Source organism: Saccostrea cucullata, unplaced genomic scaffold, assembly GCF_032062105.1.
Source record: "Saccostrea cucullata isolate Sc308-1 unplaced genomic scaffold, CSIRO_AGI_Scuc_v1 ctg98, whole genome shotgun sequence".
NCBI classification, from domain to species: Eukaryota; Metazoa; Mollusca; class Bivalvia; order Ostreida; family Ostreidae; genus Saccostrea; species Saccostrea cuccullata.
In genome coordinates, this window is record NW_026928385.1 from 287,850 (window position 1) to 308,131 (window position 20,282).

General features: G+C 34.6%; 3 protein-coding genes across 6 annotated transcripts in view; all 3 read left to right on the forward strand.

Annotated features, from left to right (window-relative positions):
- The window catches only part of LOC134277435 (cGMP-dependent 3',5'-cyclic phosphodiesterase-like), a 57,754-nt gene extending 44,011 nt beyond the window's left edge, over positions 1–13,743 (forward strand). For 3 of the 4 annotated variants that reach the window (XM_062759769.1, XM_062759768.1, XM_062759770.1), the window contains 10 exons: positions 616–693; positions 2,375–2,497; positions 2,585–2,655; positions 6,111–6,233; positions 6,885–6,972; positions 8,402–8,449; positions 8,632–8,806; positions 10,599–10,711; positions 10,991–11,136; positions 11,836–13,743. In XM_062759769.1, the coding sequence (XP_062615753.1) occupies positions 616–693; positions 2,375–2,497; positions 2,585–2,655; positions 6,111–6,233; positions 6,885–6,972; positions 8,402–8,449; positions 8,632–8,806; positions 10,599–10,711; positions 10,991–11,136; positions 11,836–12,052 (1,182 nt within the window). In that variant the 3' untranslated portion in view covers positions 12,053–13,743. Of the gene's footprint in view, positions 1–213; positions 292–615; positions 694–2,374; positions 2,498–2,584; positions 2,656–6,110; positions 6,234–6,884; positions 6,973–8,401; positions 8,450–8,631; positions 8,807–10,598; positions 10,712–10,990; positions 11,137–11,835 lie in introns of all 4 variants that reach the window. The other variant, XM_062759771.1, reaches the window with a different exon arrangement.
- Positions 13,744–15,140: 1,397 nt separating this feature from the next.
- LOC134277437 (anhydro-N-acetylmuramic acid kinase-like) lies at positions 15,141–17,606 on the forward strand. The gene is made up of 2 exons (XM_062759774.1): positions 15,141–15,962; positions 16,156–17,606. Exons 1-2 carry the CDS (start codon positions 15,222–15,224, stop codon positions 16,570–16,572), a joined length of 1,158 nt encoding a protein of 385 aa, XP_062615758.1. The 5' UTR covers positions 15,141–15,221; the 3' UTR covers positions 16,573–17,606.
- A 90-nt stretch (positions 17,607–17,696) lies between these two features.
- Positions 17,697–19,527, forward strand: LOC134277436 (anhydro-N-acetylmuramic acid kinase-like). The gene is made up of 2 exons (XM_062759773.1): positions 17,697–18,489; positions 18,728–19,527. Exons 1-2 carry the CDS (start codon positions 17,728–17,730, stop codon positions 19,142–19,144), a joined length of 1,179 nt encoding a protein of 392 aa, XP_062615757.1. The 5' UTR covers positions 17,697–17,727; the 3' UTR covers positions 19,145–19,527.
- The last annotated feature ends 755 nt before the right edge of the window (positions 19,528–20,282 follow it).

Consider the following 20,282-nt stretch of genomic DNA (forward strand, 5'->3'; position numbering starts at 1 on the left):
TACAGGTTAACTTGCTCTAGAGCCAATTAATATTTTAGTGAAAATTGCATTTGTTTCTCCCTGTAAATGGGCTTGTCTGAGGATACATGTATATTTACTTATTGTATATAAAGCTTTTGTCATTAATTGTAGTATAACTGAGACCTATTGAGTATATTAACATCTGTAAGTTCCAGTAGCTGCTGATTAAGCTTTTTTCACACTAAATTCCAGTCGCTGATGTACCAGAATGTTTTAGCGGCACAGTATCGTAACAGTTTAGCCAATGAATTAATGATGTACCATATGAAGGTAACTCGGTAGACTGCAGTGTTGTATCATCATTGTAGCACTAAAACGGTGTACCCTCCAATATTTAGTTGTTTTATTTTTCTATCACACCTTTTTATTTTATTTTCCAGCTGTTTTTGCTTGAGCTTTTCTGTTAACATTGGGTAGCTCTTGTATTACTTCCCTGGTAGCTCTCTACTGACACTCTGTATTTCAGGCAGGCAGGCCGTTCTGGATTATTAAGGAAAGTGTGCTGTTTTAGGGATTTAAGTTCTTAGTTAAGTGGATAAAGGCACTTGGGGACTGACTTTTACAATGATGGGGATGACTATTTTCCTTTTGCAGTGTCTTATGTACAAGAAGCTTCAAGATTCACAACACAGAAATAGTATAGCAAATGAACTAATGATATATCATATGCAGGTTGGTCTTCTTTATTCTTAAAATAAAAAGGAAGGGTAAAGATGTAAATACGAGTTTTCTTCAATCTAGTCAAAGTAATTAAAATTTTATATATATTGCATGCCCTCAGTTCAGTTTATACACCTCCACCTTTATTTAATGTTATCATTTAATTCTCCCTTTGAAAAAGTTTTTTTTTATAATGAAATAGACATGGAATGATTTTCCTATCTTCTTTTGTACATTTTCATAAGTTTTACTTACTAGAATCTTTTGTACACCTGAGACCACTGTTTGCAGTTATTGCATTTGCACAAACATGCATGGGAGTGAATCACACCAAATATTTAAACATATAAGCCTTTCTTTAACAAAAGAGGATTAAAAATATGTATTTTGTGTTATTGCACCACAAAATAAATATGCATAATATTGAAAGAACATGTCATTGGTTTAATATAAAAATATATTTGAATTAAGTTTTATAAATTAAATTTGCTAATTTGAAACATGCATATGGGATTTATATGTTGCGTGCAAGCAAAAGCAACTCGGGGATCACTTGCAATATGTCATTGTCTATCTTCATACTCTTTATTTTCTACATTAAGAGGTAGGACTACAAATGTATTGCCTGCTAGAATAGATATTTGGGTAGGTCCACAACCTAAGGTCAATTTAAACAAGTTTCATTGTAATTGTATGTGGAAAATGTCAAAAAATATGGAAATAATAAAAAGGTTACAATTATTCATGTCAGTGCATAGGTATATGTATTTCCTTATGGTGTAAATTGAAAGAGTTGGGCAAGGGGCTGATGTGATGACACACATACATAGGAAAACACACTTTAACATAATATTTTTGAAAATGGGCTACGATAAGTCACATTTATTATTATCCAAGGACACAGTCATATAGATGATTAGTTTATTTATTTATTCAATATGACAGTTCTCCCTTTGAAAATAAAAAAAGTTAAACTGACCACAAAATTACCTTCAAATTTTTTTTTTTTAAGGAACGGATACATACATGTACATGAATACTTTGTTTTATTTAAAGCACTTACAGAAGATAAATAATGAGAACCTCCCTTCCTCAGGTGAATTGTTAAATTGAACTGTCTAGTTATCAGTAATACTGAGTATATCCCTAATGTTGCTACTGCAGGTGACCCCAGACACATCATTTAGTTTAATGGTGCTGCATTAATACAAAGTGTTTTATTTTTAAATAATGTTTGAAGTGATGAAATTGCAAAAAAAATTAATACAGATCTTCCTTCTTTCTTTAATACCTAATAAAGACATGAGCTTCAACTATAACTAAAGCAAGTGTTTTATAATAATTATATAATATGCTCTCAAAGTATTTCTATTTTTCTGTCTATCTCTCTGTGTATCTGGGGCATTGTAAAACAGTTATTTTCTAGCAAGACAACTATACTTTCTCATTATCTATTTAGAATGATGGCACTAATATTTGAAGAGGTTTTATGTCACCATTCCTATCAAATCTACTTAACCAGAGTTTAAACACAACCATGTTTCATATACGTAGAGAGTGTCACACTTTTTATTGAACACAGAGATTGACACATACATTGTAATGTTGATAGAATTGTTCAAAAAAAGTTAGTTAACTTCATTTTCCTGTTAGAAAAAAAACACTTGTATTGATGATGACCTTTCTGTTCCAGATTTCCCCTGATGACGTAGAGAAGCTGCTCCAGAGAGACATTCCCTCTGTCACACTGTGGGGGGAGGAGTTTGATAAATTCCCCTTCCCTCCCCGAGAGATTCCAGACCCTGACACGCCACTGGTCTGTTCTGTCTTTATTATTTCATAATCAGCTGTACTGAAAACTTAATGATCTAGTTTCATGTGGACTTTGTCTTTTTATTTGCAGAGTGTTTTGGCCATGTTTGAAGATCTTGGATTTAATTCTCGATGGAGGATAAGAAAAGATACTCTAGTTAGGTAAGAATCTCTATAATGTGTTTTATACCACATTGTACTTGTATCAAAAGAAGTGAATTTGTACATGCAAAAGTAAAACAATGACTGTCTGAGCCAATAACTCTGAAAATATTTTTAGGTCACCTGAGTAAACTCAGGTGACCTATTGCTATCCGTTTTCATCTGTCGTCGTGCCTTAACTTTTGAACATTTTCAGCTTCTTCTCTGCAACCACTCAACCAATTTTAACCAAATTTGGCATAAAGCATCTATGGGTGAAGGGGAACAAAAACTGTGAATTTCATGGTCCCTACCCCCTGGGGCCTGAGGGATGGGGCCAAAACCACTAAAATTAATGCAATCTTTAAAAATCTTCTTTACTCCTGGACATCAAGCAGTCAAATTGTTTGCATGATTGTAATCAGCATTGAGTCCTCTACCAAAATTGTGAAATTTATGGCCCTTGGGTCAGGGGTGCTAGGGCGGGGCTATATAGATTATATTAGATTATATTACAAAATGCATTATTTCTTTGAAAATCTTCTTCTCTGCTCCTGAGCATTTAATAAACAAACCAAATTCATAGTTATGATGAATAAGGCTGCCTCTTCCAAAATTGTGAATTTCATGCCCCCAGGGTAAGGCTTCTTAGGTGCTAGGGTGGGGCTATGTAGATAGTGAAAATGCATTATTTCTTTGAAAATCTTCTTTTCTCCTGGGCATTTAATAAACAAACCAAATACATAATTATGTTAAGTAAGGCTGTGTCTTCCAAAATTGTGAATTTCATAGCCCCGGGGTCAGGGGTTCAGGTGTTAAGGCGGGGCTCTATTATTTATATAGTGAAAATGCATAAATTCTTTGAAAATCTTGTTCTCTGCTCCAGAGTATTAAACAAACTAACCAAGTACATATTTATCTTGCATAAGAACGCCTCTTCCAAAATTGTGATTTTTATGGCCTCAGGATCAGGGGTTCTGAAGTTAGGGTGTGGCTCTATTGAATATATAGTGAAAATACATTAATTATTTAAAAATCTTCTTCTCTGCTTCTGAGCATTAAACTAATGAACTATGTACATAGTTATGATGAGGTAGGATGCCTCTTCCAGATTTGTGAATTTCAGGGCCCCAGGGTCAGGGGTTTTTCGTGTTAGGGCAGGGCTCTAATGATTATATAGTGAAAATGCATGAATTCTTCGAAAACTTTTTCCTTTACTCCTGGGTATTATGCCAATGTTCTAAGTACATATTAATAATAATGAAAGGTGCCTCTTCCAAAATGGTTAATTTCAGGGCCCCTGGTTCAGGGTACTGGAACTGGGGGTTTCTTAGTTTGAAAATAAATTAATGCTTTGATATCTCTTTTTAGGTCACCTGAGTAAACTCAGGTGACCTATTGCTATCTGTTTTCGTCTGTCGTCGTGCGTTATGCGTTAACATTTGAACATTTTCAGCTTCTTCTCTGCAACCACTGAACCAATTTCAACCAAATTTGGCCTAAAGCATCTATGGGTGAAGGGGAACAAAAATTGTGAATTTCATGATCCCTGCCCCCCTGGGGCCTGAGGGGTGGGGCCAAAACCACTAAAATTAATGCAATCTTTTAAAATCTTCTTCTTTACTCCTGGACATCAAGCAGTCAAACTGTTTGCATGATTGTAATCAGCAATGAGTCCTCTACCAAAATTGTGAAATTCATGGCCCTGGGGTCAGGGGTTCTAGTGCTAGGGCGGGGTTAAATAAGTAGGTAGTGAAAATGCATTATTTCTTTGAAAATCTTCTTCTCTGCTCCTGGGTATTAAATAAACCAACTAAGCACATAGTTATGACGAGCAAGAGTGCCACTACCAAAATTGTGAATTTTATGGCCCCAGGGTCAGGGGTTCTGGTGTTAGGGCAGGGCTCTATTGATTATATAGTGAAAATACATTAATTCTTTGAAAATCTTTTCTGCTCCTGGGTATTAAATAAACTAACTAAGTGCATAGTTATGATGAGCAAGAGTGCCTCTACCAAATTTGTGAATTTTATGCCCCCAGGGTCAGAAGTTCTGGTCTAAGGGCGGGGCTTTATTGATTATATAGTGAAAATACATTAATTCTTTGAAAATCATCTTTTCTGCTCCTGGGTATTAGATAAACTAACTAAGTGCATAGTTATGATGAGCAAGAGTGCCTCTACCAAAATTGTGAATTTTATGACCCCAGGGTCAGGGGTTCTGGTGTTAGGGTGGGGCTCTATTGATTATATAGTGAAAATACATTAATTCTTTGAAAATCATCTTTTCTGCTCCTGGGTATTAAATAAACTAACTAAGTGCATAGTTATGATGAGCAAGAGTGCCTCTGCCAAAATAATAAATTTTATGGCCCCAGGGTCAGGGGTTCTAAGTGTTAGGGTGGGACGTATTGATTATATAGTGAAAATACATGAATTCTTTGAAAATCTTCTTCTCTGCTCCTAGGAATTAAATAAACTAACTAAGTACATAGTTATAATGAGCAAGAATGCCTCTTCCAAAATTGTGAACTTTATAGCCGCAGGGTCAGGGGTTCTGGTGTTAGGGTAGGGCTCTATTGATTATATAGTGAAAATACATTAAATCTTTGAAAATTTTCTTCTCTGCTCCAGGGTATTAAGCAGATGAACTACCTATATAGTTATGCTGGACAAGGGCCCATATCTTCCAGAATTGTGAATTTCAAGGCCCCAGGGTCAGGGGTACCATAGAAGGGGGGCTGTACTTATATACTGAAAATGAATGAATGGTTTGAAATCTGCTCCTTGGTATTAATCAAAAATCAAGGCTTAAGGGTCAGGGGTTCATGTGTGGTAGGGGCCCTACTGATTATTGCTGAATATTACTGATTAGTTGAAATGCATTTTTTGTTCCCTTACCCTGCATATGGGTATTAAGTAAACAAACTAAGCAACTGCTAAGTGTATTGTTATTATGATCAATGGTGCCTCTTTCAAAATTGTCAATGCCATAGCATCTGGCTTAAAACATGAATCAAATTCAGTCACTGGAAAGTTGTTGCATAATGCTCAGATGACCTATAAGGCCCATGGGCCTCTTGTTTGGTATTAATCAACCATTTATGATGAAATAAAATTTCCAGAATTTTTGAAATATGTGCCTGCAGGGTCAGTGGTTCCTGTGGGATAGGGTGCACAACTGGTTATAAAGTGGAAATGCATTTTCTCTTTGTTACTCTGATCTACCTCTGGGTATTAAGTAACCAAAGGATAAAGCAAGCTAAGTGTATAGTTATGATAAGCAATGGTGCCTCTTTCAAAATTTTGAATTTCATGGCCTTTGATTTAAAACACAACCAATTCAATTGTTGGAAAGATGTTACATGATACTCAGGTGACCTATAAGGCGCGTGAGCCTCTTGTTTATTTGACAAGAAAGTAAATCATTAACTTCCCAATCCTATGGTGATAGACATGATCCTTTATATTTCTCAGATTTGTGTTGATGGTGAAGAAAGGCTACAGGAACCCTCCATATCACAACTGGACCCACGCCTTCGCTGTTGCACATTTCTGTTACCTCTGTGTCAAGAACCTCAATCTTCAACACAGTCTAGAGTAAGAACCACTGAATATCTTATTGATTTGATTAGGAGTTTATACACAATGAATCCACTCAAAAAATAGTTTGTTTATTTTCAATTGAGGCAATTAAAACTTTTTTTTCCTGATTTGAAAACACAAGGCTTGTGAGACCTTCATGCTCATAAAATATTTGTTTTTATAACAGAATTCTAGATAAGTATCAGTTATGTTCTGTTGATTAAAAGCATGCAGCTTTCTATTAACTGTAAAAAATAAATATTTTAAATATTATTTAATGCAACATATTATATTTTGAAGAATAAAGTTATCAAATAATTCCAACAAGTTAAGTGTATGAAGAGTTGATCTTTCAGTGATATGGAATTGCTAGCTCTATTTGTGTCCAGTCTTGGGCATGATTTAGACCACAGAGGTACAAATAATCAGTACCAAATGTCATCAGTAAGTACTATCAGCCAGCAGGAGCATGGATTATTGGATAAATGAAAATCATATGTGTCATGTATATACAGCAAGTCCATAAACCAAAATGCTTTAAACTCTAGAGATATTTGGGACAGTTGGGAGGAAGACGTGTAACTTTCTGTGTACACATGATGCTATGATTTGCTGTTGGTAGACTGTGGAATGAGATGTCGTAATGAACTGTTTTCCCTCTTTCAGTGATATAGAGCTGTTAGCATTATTTGTGTCGTGCTTGTGTCATGATTTGGATCACCGGGGTACAAATAATCAGTATCAGTTGGCTTCAGTAAGTAATCAGGATTGACAAAGTGGTGTCACATTTATAGCATGTTCATGTACTGTATGTTAATGTCTTAGTTTACACCTCAGTATGCCAGGTTATATGACTAACATGTACAAGCGCTCTTTGTATGTAGCCTGCTATATGAAAATTATTTAAGAAATAAAGTATCGTATTTAAACATCTATCAGATTATAAATACGGGTTGGTCACAAGATCAATTTCCATGAAGCCCTAATGGCCTTTCATTAAATTTGATATCGTACCAACTGCATTTATAGCCCAATAGATGTTTAAAAATGATACCTTATTTCTTATATTTACATTTGTGACATTCGTATTTATATTTGCCTGATTATGACATATTGTGTGAAATGTTTTATTTTTCAAACTCAATGGCACGTATGTAATCCATTGATTATGGGTTGATGCTTTATGACGTCACTGAGAATTTACATCAAACATTTTTGACATGAGGAACCTGTATCTAGACAGTTACTGTAAATCACTTTTTATTCGCGATAACTTTATTTTCGCGTAATTACGCGAGGAGGTATGCTCGCGAAAATTTCATTCTCACATATAATAGAATTCCTTAAGATTATATAAAGCAATGACCACAATTCGTGAAAATTTTGTCTCGCTAAGAAAGAGTCAGTGACTATCTCGCAAAAATAAGGTGTCGCGAAAATTGAGTGATCTACAGTATTGCAATAAACACATTACTTTCAATAGGTAAAGTAGAAAATTTGCAAATATAAATACTCATATGTACATAGGATCTCCAGTGGTTGTAATTGGATATGAGTTTGATGTAACAAGATGTATATTTTCTATGTTAGAGCTTCTGGCTCAACTAGTTGGATAAAATTGTATCCAGTCACAAATCATGAGAGATTCTTTTAATCACACGCTTTATACATAAATTAAACAATGTGTATTTGAATCCACATTATTTTCATCACTTTCACACAAAACCCATTGTTACATCAAAGTAGTACTCGGATATGGAAAAAAAATATCCAATGAGTGGTAAAGATTGTATAAAATGATAAACATGATAAATATATAAATGTTCCATTACAAATCAGTAATGTGCATTGATTTTGAATAAAGAAGTAAAGCTGATGTTTGCTCAGTAAAGGGAACGGGTTTAGTTTATATTCTCTGCATGTATTTACAAAGTAACAAAAAGAAAAATATATAGTTTACATTACATATAATATTGTATTTACCAGGTATAAGAGAAAGGTTTCATGATTTAGAGTAGTTCTGTAAAAGAATTATATTCTTCATTTGATTACCCAAATTTAAATTCTGTAAAAGAATTACATGTATATTCTTCATTTGATTACCCAAATTTAAAGTTTTATTGCAATTATTTGGTTGATTATTGTTTCATGAAATATATATGTACATGTGTGATTGATTTTAGAAATCTGTGCTGGCTGCCCTGTACAGCTCTGAGGGATCCGTAATGGAGGTACTGTTCTGTTTGTGTTGTTTTATGAAGCAGAAGAAGCTATAACATATGGCTCTATAAGAATTCTTTCACACATAAGTAGATTTCGTAAGTTAATGAGATTGCATGATTGATTATGAAATTGATTTGAAATACATGTATTATCTAAAACAAGACTTGGAATCTGTTAAATGATTTTTCAGAGACACCATTTTGCCCAGACTATGTGTATAGTGAACACGGAGGGCTGTAATATATTTGAGAACTTGAGTAGTAAGGATTACACCTCAGTGTTAGATCTTGTCAGGGACATCATTCTGGCCACAGATCTCTCTCACCACTTAAAGATCATGAATAGTCTTAAAGAAATGGCTAAAGGTAAATATAAACTCTACCACTTAAAGATCATGAATAGTCTCAAATAAACTCTACCACTTAAAGATCATGAATAGTCTCAAAGAAATGGCTAAAGGTAAATATAAACTCTACCACTTAAAGATCATGAATAGTCTCAAAGAAATGGCTAAAGGTAAATATAAACTCTACCACTTAAAGATCATGAATAGTCTCAAATAAACTCTACCACTTAAAGATCATGAATACTGTAAATCACTTTTTATTTGCGCGAACTTTATTTCCGCGTAATTACGCGAGACAATGCATTCGCGAAAATTGAATTCTCGCGTATAAAAGTATTCCATACGATTATATAGAGGAATAACAACTATTCGTGAAAATTATGTCTCGCTTACAAAGAGTCAATGACAATCTCGCAAAAATAAGGTGTCGCGAAAATTTAGTGATCTACAGTAGTCTTAAAGAAATGGCTAAAGGTAATATAAACTCTATCATTTAAAGATCATGAATAGTCTCAAAGAAATGTCTATAGGTAAATATAATCTCTACCACTTAAAGATCATGAATAGTCTCAAAGAAATGGCTAAAGGTAATTATAAACTCTACCACTTAAAGCTGAACACTACTTATAAAAAGGCATAGTCCACCATATTTCCTGTTCAATGACGCTATCCCCTACAACCCTTATATAAGGAGCAGATCACTTAAAGTTAAATGTACATGTATTTCGCTGTAGAGGTCCCACTAGTGTAGACATATACTGTAAACGTATTACATTTGGTGGTGTATTCTTTTTAGCGCTTTTGGCAGAAAGATACTTCCGCTAATTCAAGTACATCGCTAAATTTCTTAAACATTGATACATGAATAAGAACATAAAGAAATGCGTTAAATCAAATCTACGCTAACTTGTTTAAAAATCTTTTTCCGCTAAATATCGTACACGCTAAATATAATACATTTACAGTATCTCACACTGCCTTGCTATTCGGTTGTGATGATTTTATCAAATTTTACGCATTTTTTCAAAACAGGAAAAAACTATCATGAAAAATACAAGTGAATACATCATTTACAAACAGAAAATGCACATAAAAACATGGAATAAACTCAAAATATCTAAGACCACAAAAGTAATACTACATGAGTGTCAAGTGGTCAATCAGGTGTAACAGAATCAAAGGGTTTATATACCCGTCTGATGGTGCCTATTTATGAGAAGTGTTCAGCTTTAATGAGCATGAATAGTCTCAAAGGTATGGCTAAAGGCAAATGCAGTTGAACTTTGGTATCTCAAACTCTGATATCTCAAATACCATGGATACGTGGAAGTCCCAACCACATATTCTTTAAGTTTTTTACCCTCGATATCTCGAATCCTTGGATATCTCAAAGTTTTTTTCTCAACCCCATCAGGTTCAAGATAACTATGTTTGACTTTATTAATTTCTCACTCAGCATATCATGAATAGTCTCATAAGATACAGCTGAAGGTACATAATTATAAACTCTCTCACACCATTAAAATATGATGAATAGTCCTAAGGACTACTAAAGGGAAATGACTTTCATCGCCATCTAAAAATCATGAATGCTTTCAAAGAAATGGGTAATTGTAGTAAATGTAATCACTCTCCCTCACCACCCAAAACTCATGACTGACCCTCAGCAAATTAGCTTTATTTAATGATGTTGAGGATATAATATGGAGATTCAATGTTTTGTTTTGTTGAATTTTGGAAGCAGTAACTGAAAGAAGTGAGGGAGGGAATTCTGTGTATATTGATTGATGTGACTTTCCTTTTATTTTTAGTTGGCTACGATAATAAGAATGAGAGACATCACTCCTTGCTGCTCTGTTTACTTATGACCGCTTCAGATTTGTCAGACCAAACCAAGCCATGGGACAACACTAAACATGTAGCGGTAAGTAAAGTTAGTGGCTCAGATGGGCCAAAGGCTCAAGTGAGATTTTCTGGTCAAGTGTTTTTCTTCAGTAATAGGGTTACAAGAGTGCTTTAATCTTCAGATTTTAAGTTTCACTTCCTAGTTCATAAGCATTTTAAAGATGATTGAAATTTGGACTAGAAGCTAAGGATGCATCACAATGTTAGAGTCAGTAACAGCATAATTATTTATATTTTAAGTAAAGACCCATGATGCCATTATGTCAGTGTTGTAATTGTCAGGATTTTTACCATACAGGCTTTGATCTACAGGGAGTTTTTCTCCCAGGGAGATATGGAGAAGTCCCTGGGCCAGAAGCCAGCAGAAATGATGGACAGAGAACGAGCCAGGATTCCAGACCTTCAGATTGGATTCTTGGATCACATAGCTCTCCCCGTGTACAAGTCAGTAAAAAAAAAGATAACAATCATATACTAAATAGAATTATTTTGGGCGAGAAGTAAAAAGATTTCCTCTTGTTCATTTGTCTAAGCAATTTTGTCTGAACTATAACCTTGTAATAGAGAAGATCTGACCTCAACCTAAGAATTAAAATTTTAGCCAACTCTATAATAAGGAGAATCATTCAAAGTTTGTACATCATACATAGATTCCTTTTGACCTGGTTATGTGTTTTAACCTTGGTTGGAGTTGGTCCCAATCATTGGATCAAATTCAAATGTCATTTACAGGAGAATATGATCATAGCTTGTGATCCAGAACATCAGAAGCACATACTTATAAAATAAAAATAAAGTATATGATCTGAGAGTATGTATTGGCCTTGACCTAAGGTCATTCAAGTAAGATCAAGGTCACTGGCAAAAGAGTGTTTCAAAATGTTTTATATGTGTCTTATCTATTTTCTCCAGTTGGAAGTTGATAGTTGACATAAAGAAAACTGAAAGGGCACTGAAAGTACCCGCCATTCAGTAGACTGAATGATAACTGAAAGATCACAGAAAAGTCACTGGCAAAGGTTCTTTCAGTGAGCATTCAGTTACCATTCCATCCACTGAGTGGTATAATTTCATCCTTTGGTCACTACATTTAGTTGATTTTGTTTATTGCAGGTATGAGATTCAAAATTTTGTTCTTTTTAGGTTGTTGGCTGATTTGTTTCCTGCATCAGAGATTGTGAGGGACACAGTGGTCGACAATCGCAGACACTGGGAGAAGATCTGTGCCCTGATTAAGATTCGGCGCGGGGGCAGCTGTGAGCAGATGAGTTACGACCAGATACTGGCCCTGGAGGAGGAGGAAGCTAATGCAGAAATAGAGAATTATAATCTACAGAACCAAAAACAGAACGGACGGTGACAGCATTTATCAGGATTCACTTAGTGGATAGAGAAACCTCTCAGCTACTGTTCTGTTACAGGGACTATAATTACATTACAAATTCACAAACGTGACAAAAGATATTCATTTTGTCATGATTTATAGCATTTGGCTGTTAGTTTAAAACGTGCTTGCATTAAGAAGCAGAATGTGAGGCTATCACTACAAGTTTATTTAAGAAATCCATATAGAAAGTTGCCATGGGGCCAAAAAGGGGGAAATTGTTGTTCAGCTTAGTAGGGTTACATTGGCAGAAAATACATCTTCTTGTTTTAGTCAGTATGTAGAAGAAGTGATAACATAAAACATATCATGGGCATAGTTAGCTGTTACTCAACAGCTCCAGGAAAGTAAGTATCTATCATATCGCATGGTTTTATTTGTCTTGCATTTGATTGCATTTTCTTTGAATGGCACTGTTAAATGGCGCATTCCATGTTTGAACTCATTAGGCTGGGATCTATCATCTGAAATTTAAGAATTTTGTTTAACACCTTAGTTTTGTTAATTTTTATCACCAAATGTTAACTGTTTTGTTATAGATATTATCTTTTCTTTGATGTTTTTTAGAAACTTTTTTATTTTTCATAAGAAAATAAAACAAAACCAACTACCTGCGTTATAATTTTTTCCAAGTACATTTTCTGTGTTTAGTGTATTAAATTGTGATATATTTAAGTTATGCAAAACAGGAGGTTTTAAGCTACGCAACCATAAATAGAAACGTATACCTGTACAAAGTAATCCATTATTTGTGTGCAGTATTAAGTCTTACAAAATGGGTTTTCATGTGTGGATTTTATATTGTGTAGTCAACCACCAATTCCTTCTGAGGGGTAAATTTTATTTGTTTTGTTATTCCCTCTTGTGTACTATTTTATTTAAATCCATTTTATATTGTTTACCCGTTATAATTTTATGAATGGTTTATTATGTATTTTAAAGATTAACTATATATTTGCATGGCCTATTGAGATATCACAGAATGTTGCTGTTTAGACATATTAATGTAAATATTTTATTAAAAGAATTGAATTTTAACAAATTTGTTATTATAATATGATATAAATAATGTATAGTTATGTGTATGTCCTGATCAAGTCATTGATATTAAACATGTGGTTGAAAACATATTTATTTATTAAGGAAGTTATTTAAATATCAGTCATCAGAATATGGAGTCACTTAAAAAAAAAATACCACCAGTCATCCACAATACCACTTCTTACTGTGATGTCATTCCTAACTGGGTTATATCTAATTTTAGAATCTGATTGTACAGGATATTAAATGTTGGAAGACTTTTTCTGTGTAACCGGGAAGAATTTACATCTGAATCTTGATATTATTGATTTTTTAAATTTATTTTTATTATTTAAATACTCTTGAAGCTGTGCATGTATCCTGAAATCCTTTTTCTTATTGGAAAGAATCAAGAATCCATGTTAAAGATTTGCTGCTGTGAATGATATTTATTCTACATAATAATTAACAAGCTTATTGTTTTTGCACAGTGTTCTACATACAATGAAATACAATATTTGAGTTAAACTAAATTGCCATTGATGTTTGAGTTTTTAATTTATTAATGTTAAGTTCCTGTATGTTTTGTTAAAGGAATGTTTCTCTTCCTGATGTTACAAATTAAAATAAATTTTGAAGAACTTAAATTGTTCTCTTGTTTTACTTTCGCATAAAGTGAACTGCCACAGCATAATCTGTTTACTTAATTTAGCTCATCCAAGCTTTTCTGATCACCCATTGTCTGTGTTCTGTCTGAATGGAAGTTTAGATTTAGATGAAGTCTCATGTCTTCTTCCAATGGGAGATAATCAAGAAAAGGCAAAAATTGGGTGGAGTAATTTAAAAAAAATATTGGGCCAGAAAAAGTGAAACAGATGAAAACTACATGAAGTAGTGTAGATATTAAATAAATCAAGTCATGGCTCCTAAGGGGAAAGGTGGGGCCACAGTAGAGAATCCATTAAAAATTGAGCAAAATTGTTCATCTTTTTCTCAAGAACTACTGGATCAGAAAAGGTGAAACTTTTTTGAAAACTATACGGATAGATTATAAATTGACCAAGTCTTGTCTTCTAGGGTTAGAGTGGTCCGCAATAGAGAAAAATTTACAAGGGTGAAAATCTTGGAAGAATGGCAGGACCAAAATGACTCGGGTGAACGAAGTGGCTCATGGGCCTCTTTTGAGATCATGTGGATTTAGGCAAATGACTGTCCACTTCTCTAAAGAGAATACAGCCCAAAGGCCACCTTTCAGAGAGTACGTTGGTTATTGCGCTAGATAAAGATATAATGGAGAAAAAAAATATTGAAAAATTAAAAATTACTGTAAGATTTGTGAATGTCTTGACTCGGCATGTTCAATATTGGTTTCCTTAAACCAACAGATCTAGAGCAACATAGGTAATGCATTGTAAATGTGAATGTATTGAGCGTGTTACTTTGCAAATTCCAAGATAATTTTACATTATTTTAAATTGTATAAAATTTCATTTTAACCAAATATTGGCGTTTTGAAAAGTCCATATAGAGAGTATGTTGGTTATGTGCACATGTTGATAACAAAGATTTAGAAAAAATATATATATATATATATATATATATATATATTATATATATATATATATATATATATATATATATATATATATAATTTAAGAAAAATCCAGTGTTTTGGTTCAGTAAATATATCCAACAGATCAGAAATCACAAACATAGAAAATCATTGTAAATGTGAATGTATTGAGCGTGTTAATTACTTTGCAAATTCAAGATAATTTTACGTTATTTTGTATAAAATTTCATTTTAACCAAATATTGATATTTTAATAATTAACAACCCTTAAATGATGTCATGGCGTTTTGAAAAGTCCATATACCTGTATGCTGACCTATATATCCCGATTGTGCATATATATATATATATATATATATATATATATATATATATCACATATTCAATTGTATGTATCATAAAATTGTTTTATTATACACCTTGATTTTTTTTTATTAGACGTGTTAGATAACCTGTTATGTCGCATCAAGTAGAACGAGCTGCGCAATTTCTAGTACGTAGTATTCCTAAGCAGTCTGGTAACCTAGTTAATTTTAAAGCAGTGTATTTAACATGGCAAGTTATGTAGGGATCGGTTGTAAGTCTGGGACTTCCCTGGAAGGACTGGACCTCTGTTGTGTGGAATTTACTGGAGATCGGGATACCGATGTTTGGGGGTACCGCATCGTTAAAGTGGAAACTGTACCGTATGACCAGGAATGGACTTCACGACTAGCAGGTGCGCGAGATCTGAGTGGAGAGGCACTTATACGACTGCACTCCGAGTATGGACATCTGATAGGAAAAATGATCAAGAAATTCAAAGAGAAGAACGATCTTGATGTCGAGTTCGTTTCCTCTGATGGACATACGATTTTTCACAATCCGGCACAGAGTTACACATTTCAGCTAGGGGACGGGGAAACAGTGTCTCGGTATTTAGATTGTCCGTTTGTCTGTAACTTTAGGAACAAGGACGTAGCGTTTGGTGGTCAGGGGGCGCCTTTTGTTCCGTGTGGAGAGAAGTATCTTTTCCAGGCCTACGATATCTGTATAAATCTTGGTGGAATTGCAAACATTGGTGTACATGGTAATAAAGGTTATGACATTTCACCCTGCAACTATGTGTTGAACAAATTAGCATCTTGCCACGATGTGTCCTTGAACTATGACCCAGATGGAAGGATTGCAAGTCAAGGTCATGTGCTGAAAAATGTGTTAGAAAAACTAGATTTACAGTCTTTTTACAGGAAGCCTCCTCCAAAGTCGCTCAATGTGAAATGGATAGATAAAAACATCCTGCCTATCTTAGATGTAAGTACTGCATTCTCAGTTCATTATTCACTGACACACAAAACGACAGAAATGTCGATCAATCAGTGCGACCTTCTCAGTGAAGGCCATGCTGATTCACCGAATTTACTAAACTGTTTTATATACTTATCAAAAAAATAAATGATTGAAGGTATAATAGCTTTCAACTTTTAGTGTATTACGATTTTTTTAGACGACGTCGTACAAAATTCCAGATCTGATGAGAACATTTGTGGAGCACGTGTCTTGTAAACTGGTGGAGGCATGTCAGGATGTCCAGTCTATTCCGGACAAACGGACACCGACCAAGAAGATGACCGTCTTACTGACCGGGGGTGGGGCCTTCAACAAAACGCTAGTAGACGTGTTCCGAAGGAAGTTAGAAAAACTCGGAACACACCTGGTGTCATCCGATAAAGACACGGTCTGTTTCAAGGACTCATTGATATTTGCCTTTCTGGGACTGAAGTGTATATTTGGTGAACCTAACGTGTGTAAGGAGGTGACGGGTGGGGTATCGGACTCTGTGTCGGGCAGTATACACCTACCCGTATCCACGGCTAACGATTATTGTCTGACGTATTTTCGAAAGAAAAAGTCGATCATTTAGTTTTGCGTTCGAAACGATTTTTCCTATCAGTGTTAAGCAAAAAAAAAAAAAGGAAAATCAAACCAGCTTAAATGGATAGTTTTAACTTAGCTAAAGAGATAATGTATTTATCAATGATATACAAGTGCCACGATTTATTGTTCCCTGTTTAAGTATAACGTTTAAAAGCGGTAGAAGGGGGTATATTTGTTAAAATAAAAGTAAGGGAGCCACCTGTAGGGACGGGGCGAAGAGATAGAAATGTTATCTTAAAGATTAAACATACGACGGCCTTAGGTAAATTCTAGTGACTGTCTGAATCATTTGTCAAAAGTAAAATTAATGGATGCATTTTCAATAACAATGATATCTCGTATATCCTTCAAGAAATCTTTACAGGTGCACAATGCATTTCGTTCTTACTTTAAGTTTTAGACATATATATAGGTTTATTCACCAATCAAGGGCCCTCTGGGGGCATGAACAAATTATTACAATATGATTACACTGATTACAATTGTATATTATAGGTGTATATAATGTAATATGACTAGTGATTAAGTTTGACATTGAGAAGTGCAACACCACAAGATGTATCATCATGAAAATGTAGGATTTGTTACATATTCACAGTACAGTCTCACACTGGATCAAAAGTATAGAAAACCGTAGGATAATAATAAAAAAAAATCATCGATTGCGTAACGATAACGATTTCATGTACATTTGTACGAAAGATCGATATCCAGAATTCGTCTTCAGTAGATGCTTTAGTTAATTAAAAAAAACAACTTTTTTCCCAAAATTTTCCAAAACATAAATAATGGATGTATATTTGTATAAAGACGTTGAAAATGAATCTTAATATGTGCATGTAGTCTTTTTTTTTTCAAATGTCCTTTTTTAACTTTTATTACCTGTCAAACACTTGATAATTGTACTCTTAAGTAGTACTAGCTCATGATTATGTTGTATGCATGTTCAAGGCCAGACTTCTCAGCCTTGTGTAAAATTATGTCACATAAATGATATATAAATATATGCTTTCTGTCTTAGTCTTGCATTGATTTTATAATGATTAAAGTCAGCCGTAAGTGTTTATCAGTTTATGTGGTATTTAAAAAAGAAATATTCAGTCCGCTATGCATGACGTCGCACTTGACCTAATTTAAATGTATGAAGATAACGATTGAAATCATGGCAAGTTACGTGGGGATCGGTTGTATGTCTGGGTCCTCTCTGGACGGACTAGACATCTGTTGTGTGGAGTTTACGGGGGACCGAGAAACTGACGTCTGGGGGTACCGCATCGTGAAAGCGGACACTCTGCCGTACGACCGGGAATGGACTTCACGACTAGCCGGTGCGCGAAATCTGAGTGGCGAGGCGTTGATACGACTTCATGTTGAATACGGACACTTACTCGGGAAATCAATCAAGAAATACATTGATGATCATTCTCTTAATGTAGAGTTCGTTTCCTCTCATGGACATACGATTTTTCACAATCCAGCACAAAGTTACACTTTTCAGCTAGGGGACGGTGAAACAGTGTCTCGGTATTTAGATTGTCCGTTTGTCTGTAACTTCAGGAACAAGGACGTAGCGTTTGGTGGTCAGGGGGCGCCTTTTGTTCCGTGTGGAGAGAAGTATCTTTTCCAGGCCTACGATATCTGTATAAATCTTGGTGGAATCGCAAATATTGGTGTACATGGCAGTAAAGGTTATGACATTTCACCCTGTAACTATGTAATGAACAAATTAGCAAGTGATCATGATCCTTCCTTGACCTTTGACCCAGATGGAAGGATTGCAAGTCAAGGTCAAATTTTAAATAATGTGTTGGAGAAATTAGATTCACTGCCGTTTTATCTGCAACCTCCTCCAAAGTCACTTGGTGCGGAGTGGATAGAAGAAAACGTTCTTCCTATTTTAGATGCAAGTACATTTAGTGACAAATTGTAGATAAATATAACAGTCCCTCATGATCTCTTGGGTAGTATCACATCGATAGAAATTAAGCTGTGTTACTTATGGTCATTTGATAGACACACTTTAATATTTAAAAGAATTATAGTAATTAAAATCAAGGGCTTGGTTTTTTTCTCTTTCCGTGGTTAAATTTTTTTACTGTGTTAGGGTTCATTTGTATATTGTTTTTTTTTTCAATTTCCAGACGACGACCTACAAAATTCCTGACCTTATGCGAACATTTGTCGAACACGTGGCTTGTAAACTGGCGGAGGCATGTCAATCAGCGAAGTTAATGGCGGGCAAACAACCTTCTGCCAAAACGATGACCGTCTTACTGACAGGGGGAGGGGCCTTCAACAAAACGCTGGTGAAGATATTCAGAGGAAAGCTAGAAAAACTTAAAATGCTGCTGAATTCTTCTGATAAAGACACAATCTGTTTTAAAGAAGCGTTAGTGTTTGCCTTTTTAGGATTGAGGTGTATATTCGGTGAACCTAACGTGTTTAAGGAGGTGACGGGTGGGGCATCGGACTCTGTGTCGGGCAGTATACACCTACCCGTATCCACGGCTAACGATTATTGCCTGACGTACTTCCAAAAGAAAAAGACAATAATATAATAATATTAGTTCGACATCAATGTATAACCATTTCCTTAACGTCTGGTACTACCTTCTAAAAGCAGAATTTGGTGAACAGTGGACGTCATATATATAAAAAAAATTCTTGAAATGGTAATAAAAAATACATGTACTTTTAAATTATCACTTCGAAAAAAATGTCATTAAAGAAGAGTACCTTGCACCAAAACATCGATAATGTTTCAAACAAGAACACGTCTGCAATTGAAGGACTACCTTATTACGTAATCATGAACGTGACATTTACATCCGTCCTGTATTCCGGAAATTATTTTTTAAATATTCACTTGTATAATTCTGTGATTCTCAATCGTAGTAATATTAATAATATTTCAATTTCTATTAAAAGTTTATAAAGATTTTGTTATCTGAATGGAAAATTACTGATAATTTATTTGGTTGAACAGAACAAGCAAAAAGAGTTCACACATGTAACTGTGCACAAAGCTCAATCTCCATTAACCATGTACTAAGAATAGGTCAATCTCCATGAACCATGTACTAAGAATAGGTCAATCTCCATGAACCATGTACTAAGAATAGGTCAATCGCCACTAACCATGTACTAAGAATAGGTCAATCTCCATGAACCATGTACTAAGAATAGGTCAATCGTCACTAAACATGTACTAAGAATAGGTCAATCTCCATGAACCATGTACTAAGAATAGGTCAATCGCCATGAACCATGTACTAAGAATAGGTCAATCGCCACTAAACATGTACTAAGAATAGGTCAATCTCCATGAACCATGTACTAAGAATAGGTCAATCGCCACTAAACATGTACTAAGAATAGGTCAATCGTCATGAACCATGTACTAAGAATAGGTCAATCTCCATGAACCATGTACTAAGAATAGGTCAATCGCCACTAAACATGTACTAAGAATAGGTCAATCTCCATGAACCATGTACTAAGAATAGGTCAATCGCCACTAAACATGTACTAAGAATAGGTCAATCTCCATGAACCATGTACTAAGAATAGGTCAATCGCCATGAACCATGTACTAAGAATAGGTCAATCTCCATGAACCATGTACTAAGAATAGGTCAATCGCCACTAAACATGTACTAAGAATAGGTCAATCGCCACTAAACATGTACTAAGAAT

Bases quoted from the DNA above. Each gene is read 5' to 3' on its own strand.
- LOC134277437 (XM_062759774.1), top strand. From the start codon at position 15,222: ATGGCAAGTTATGTAGGGATCGGTTGTAAGTCTGGGACTTCCCTGGAA. The intron at 15,963-16,155 runs GTAAGTACTGCA...CGATTTTTTTAG, and splicing joins ACATCCTGCCTATCTTAGAT to ACGACGTCGTACAAAATTCC.
- LOC134277436 (XM_062759773.1), top strand. From the start codon at position 17,728: ATGAAGATAACGATTGAAATCATGGCAAGTTACGTGGGGATCGGTTGT. The intron at 18,490-18,727 runs GCAAGTACATTT...TTCAATTTCCAG, and splicing joins ACGTTCTTCCTATTTTAGAT to ACGACGACCTACAAAATTCC.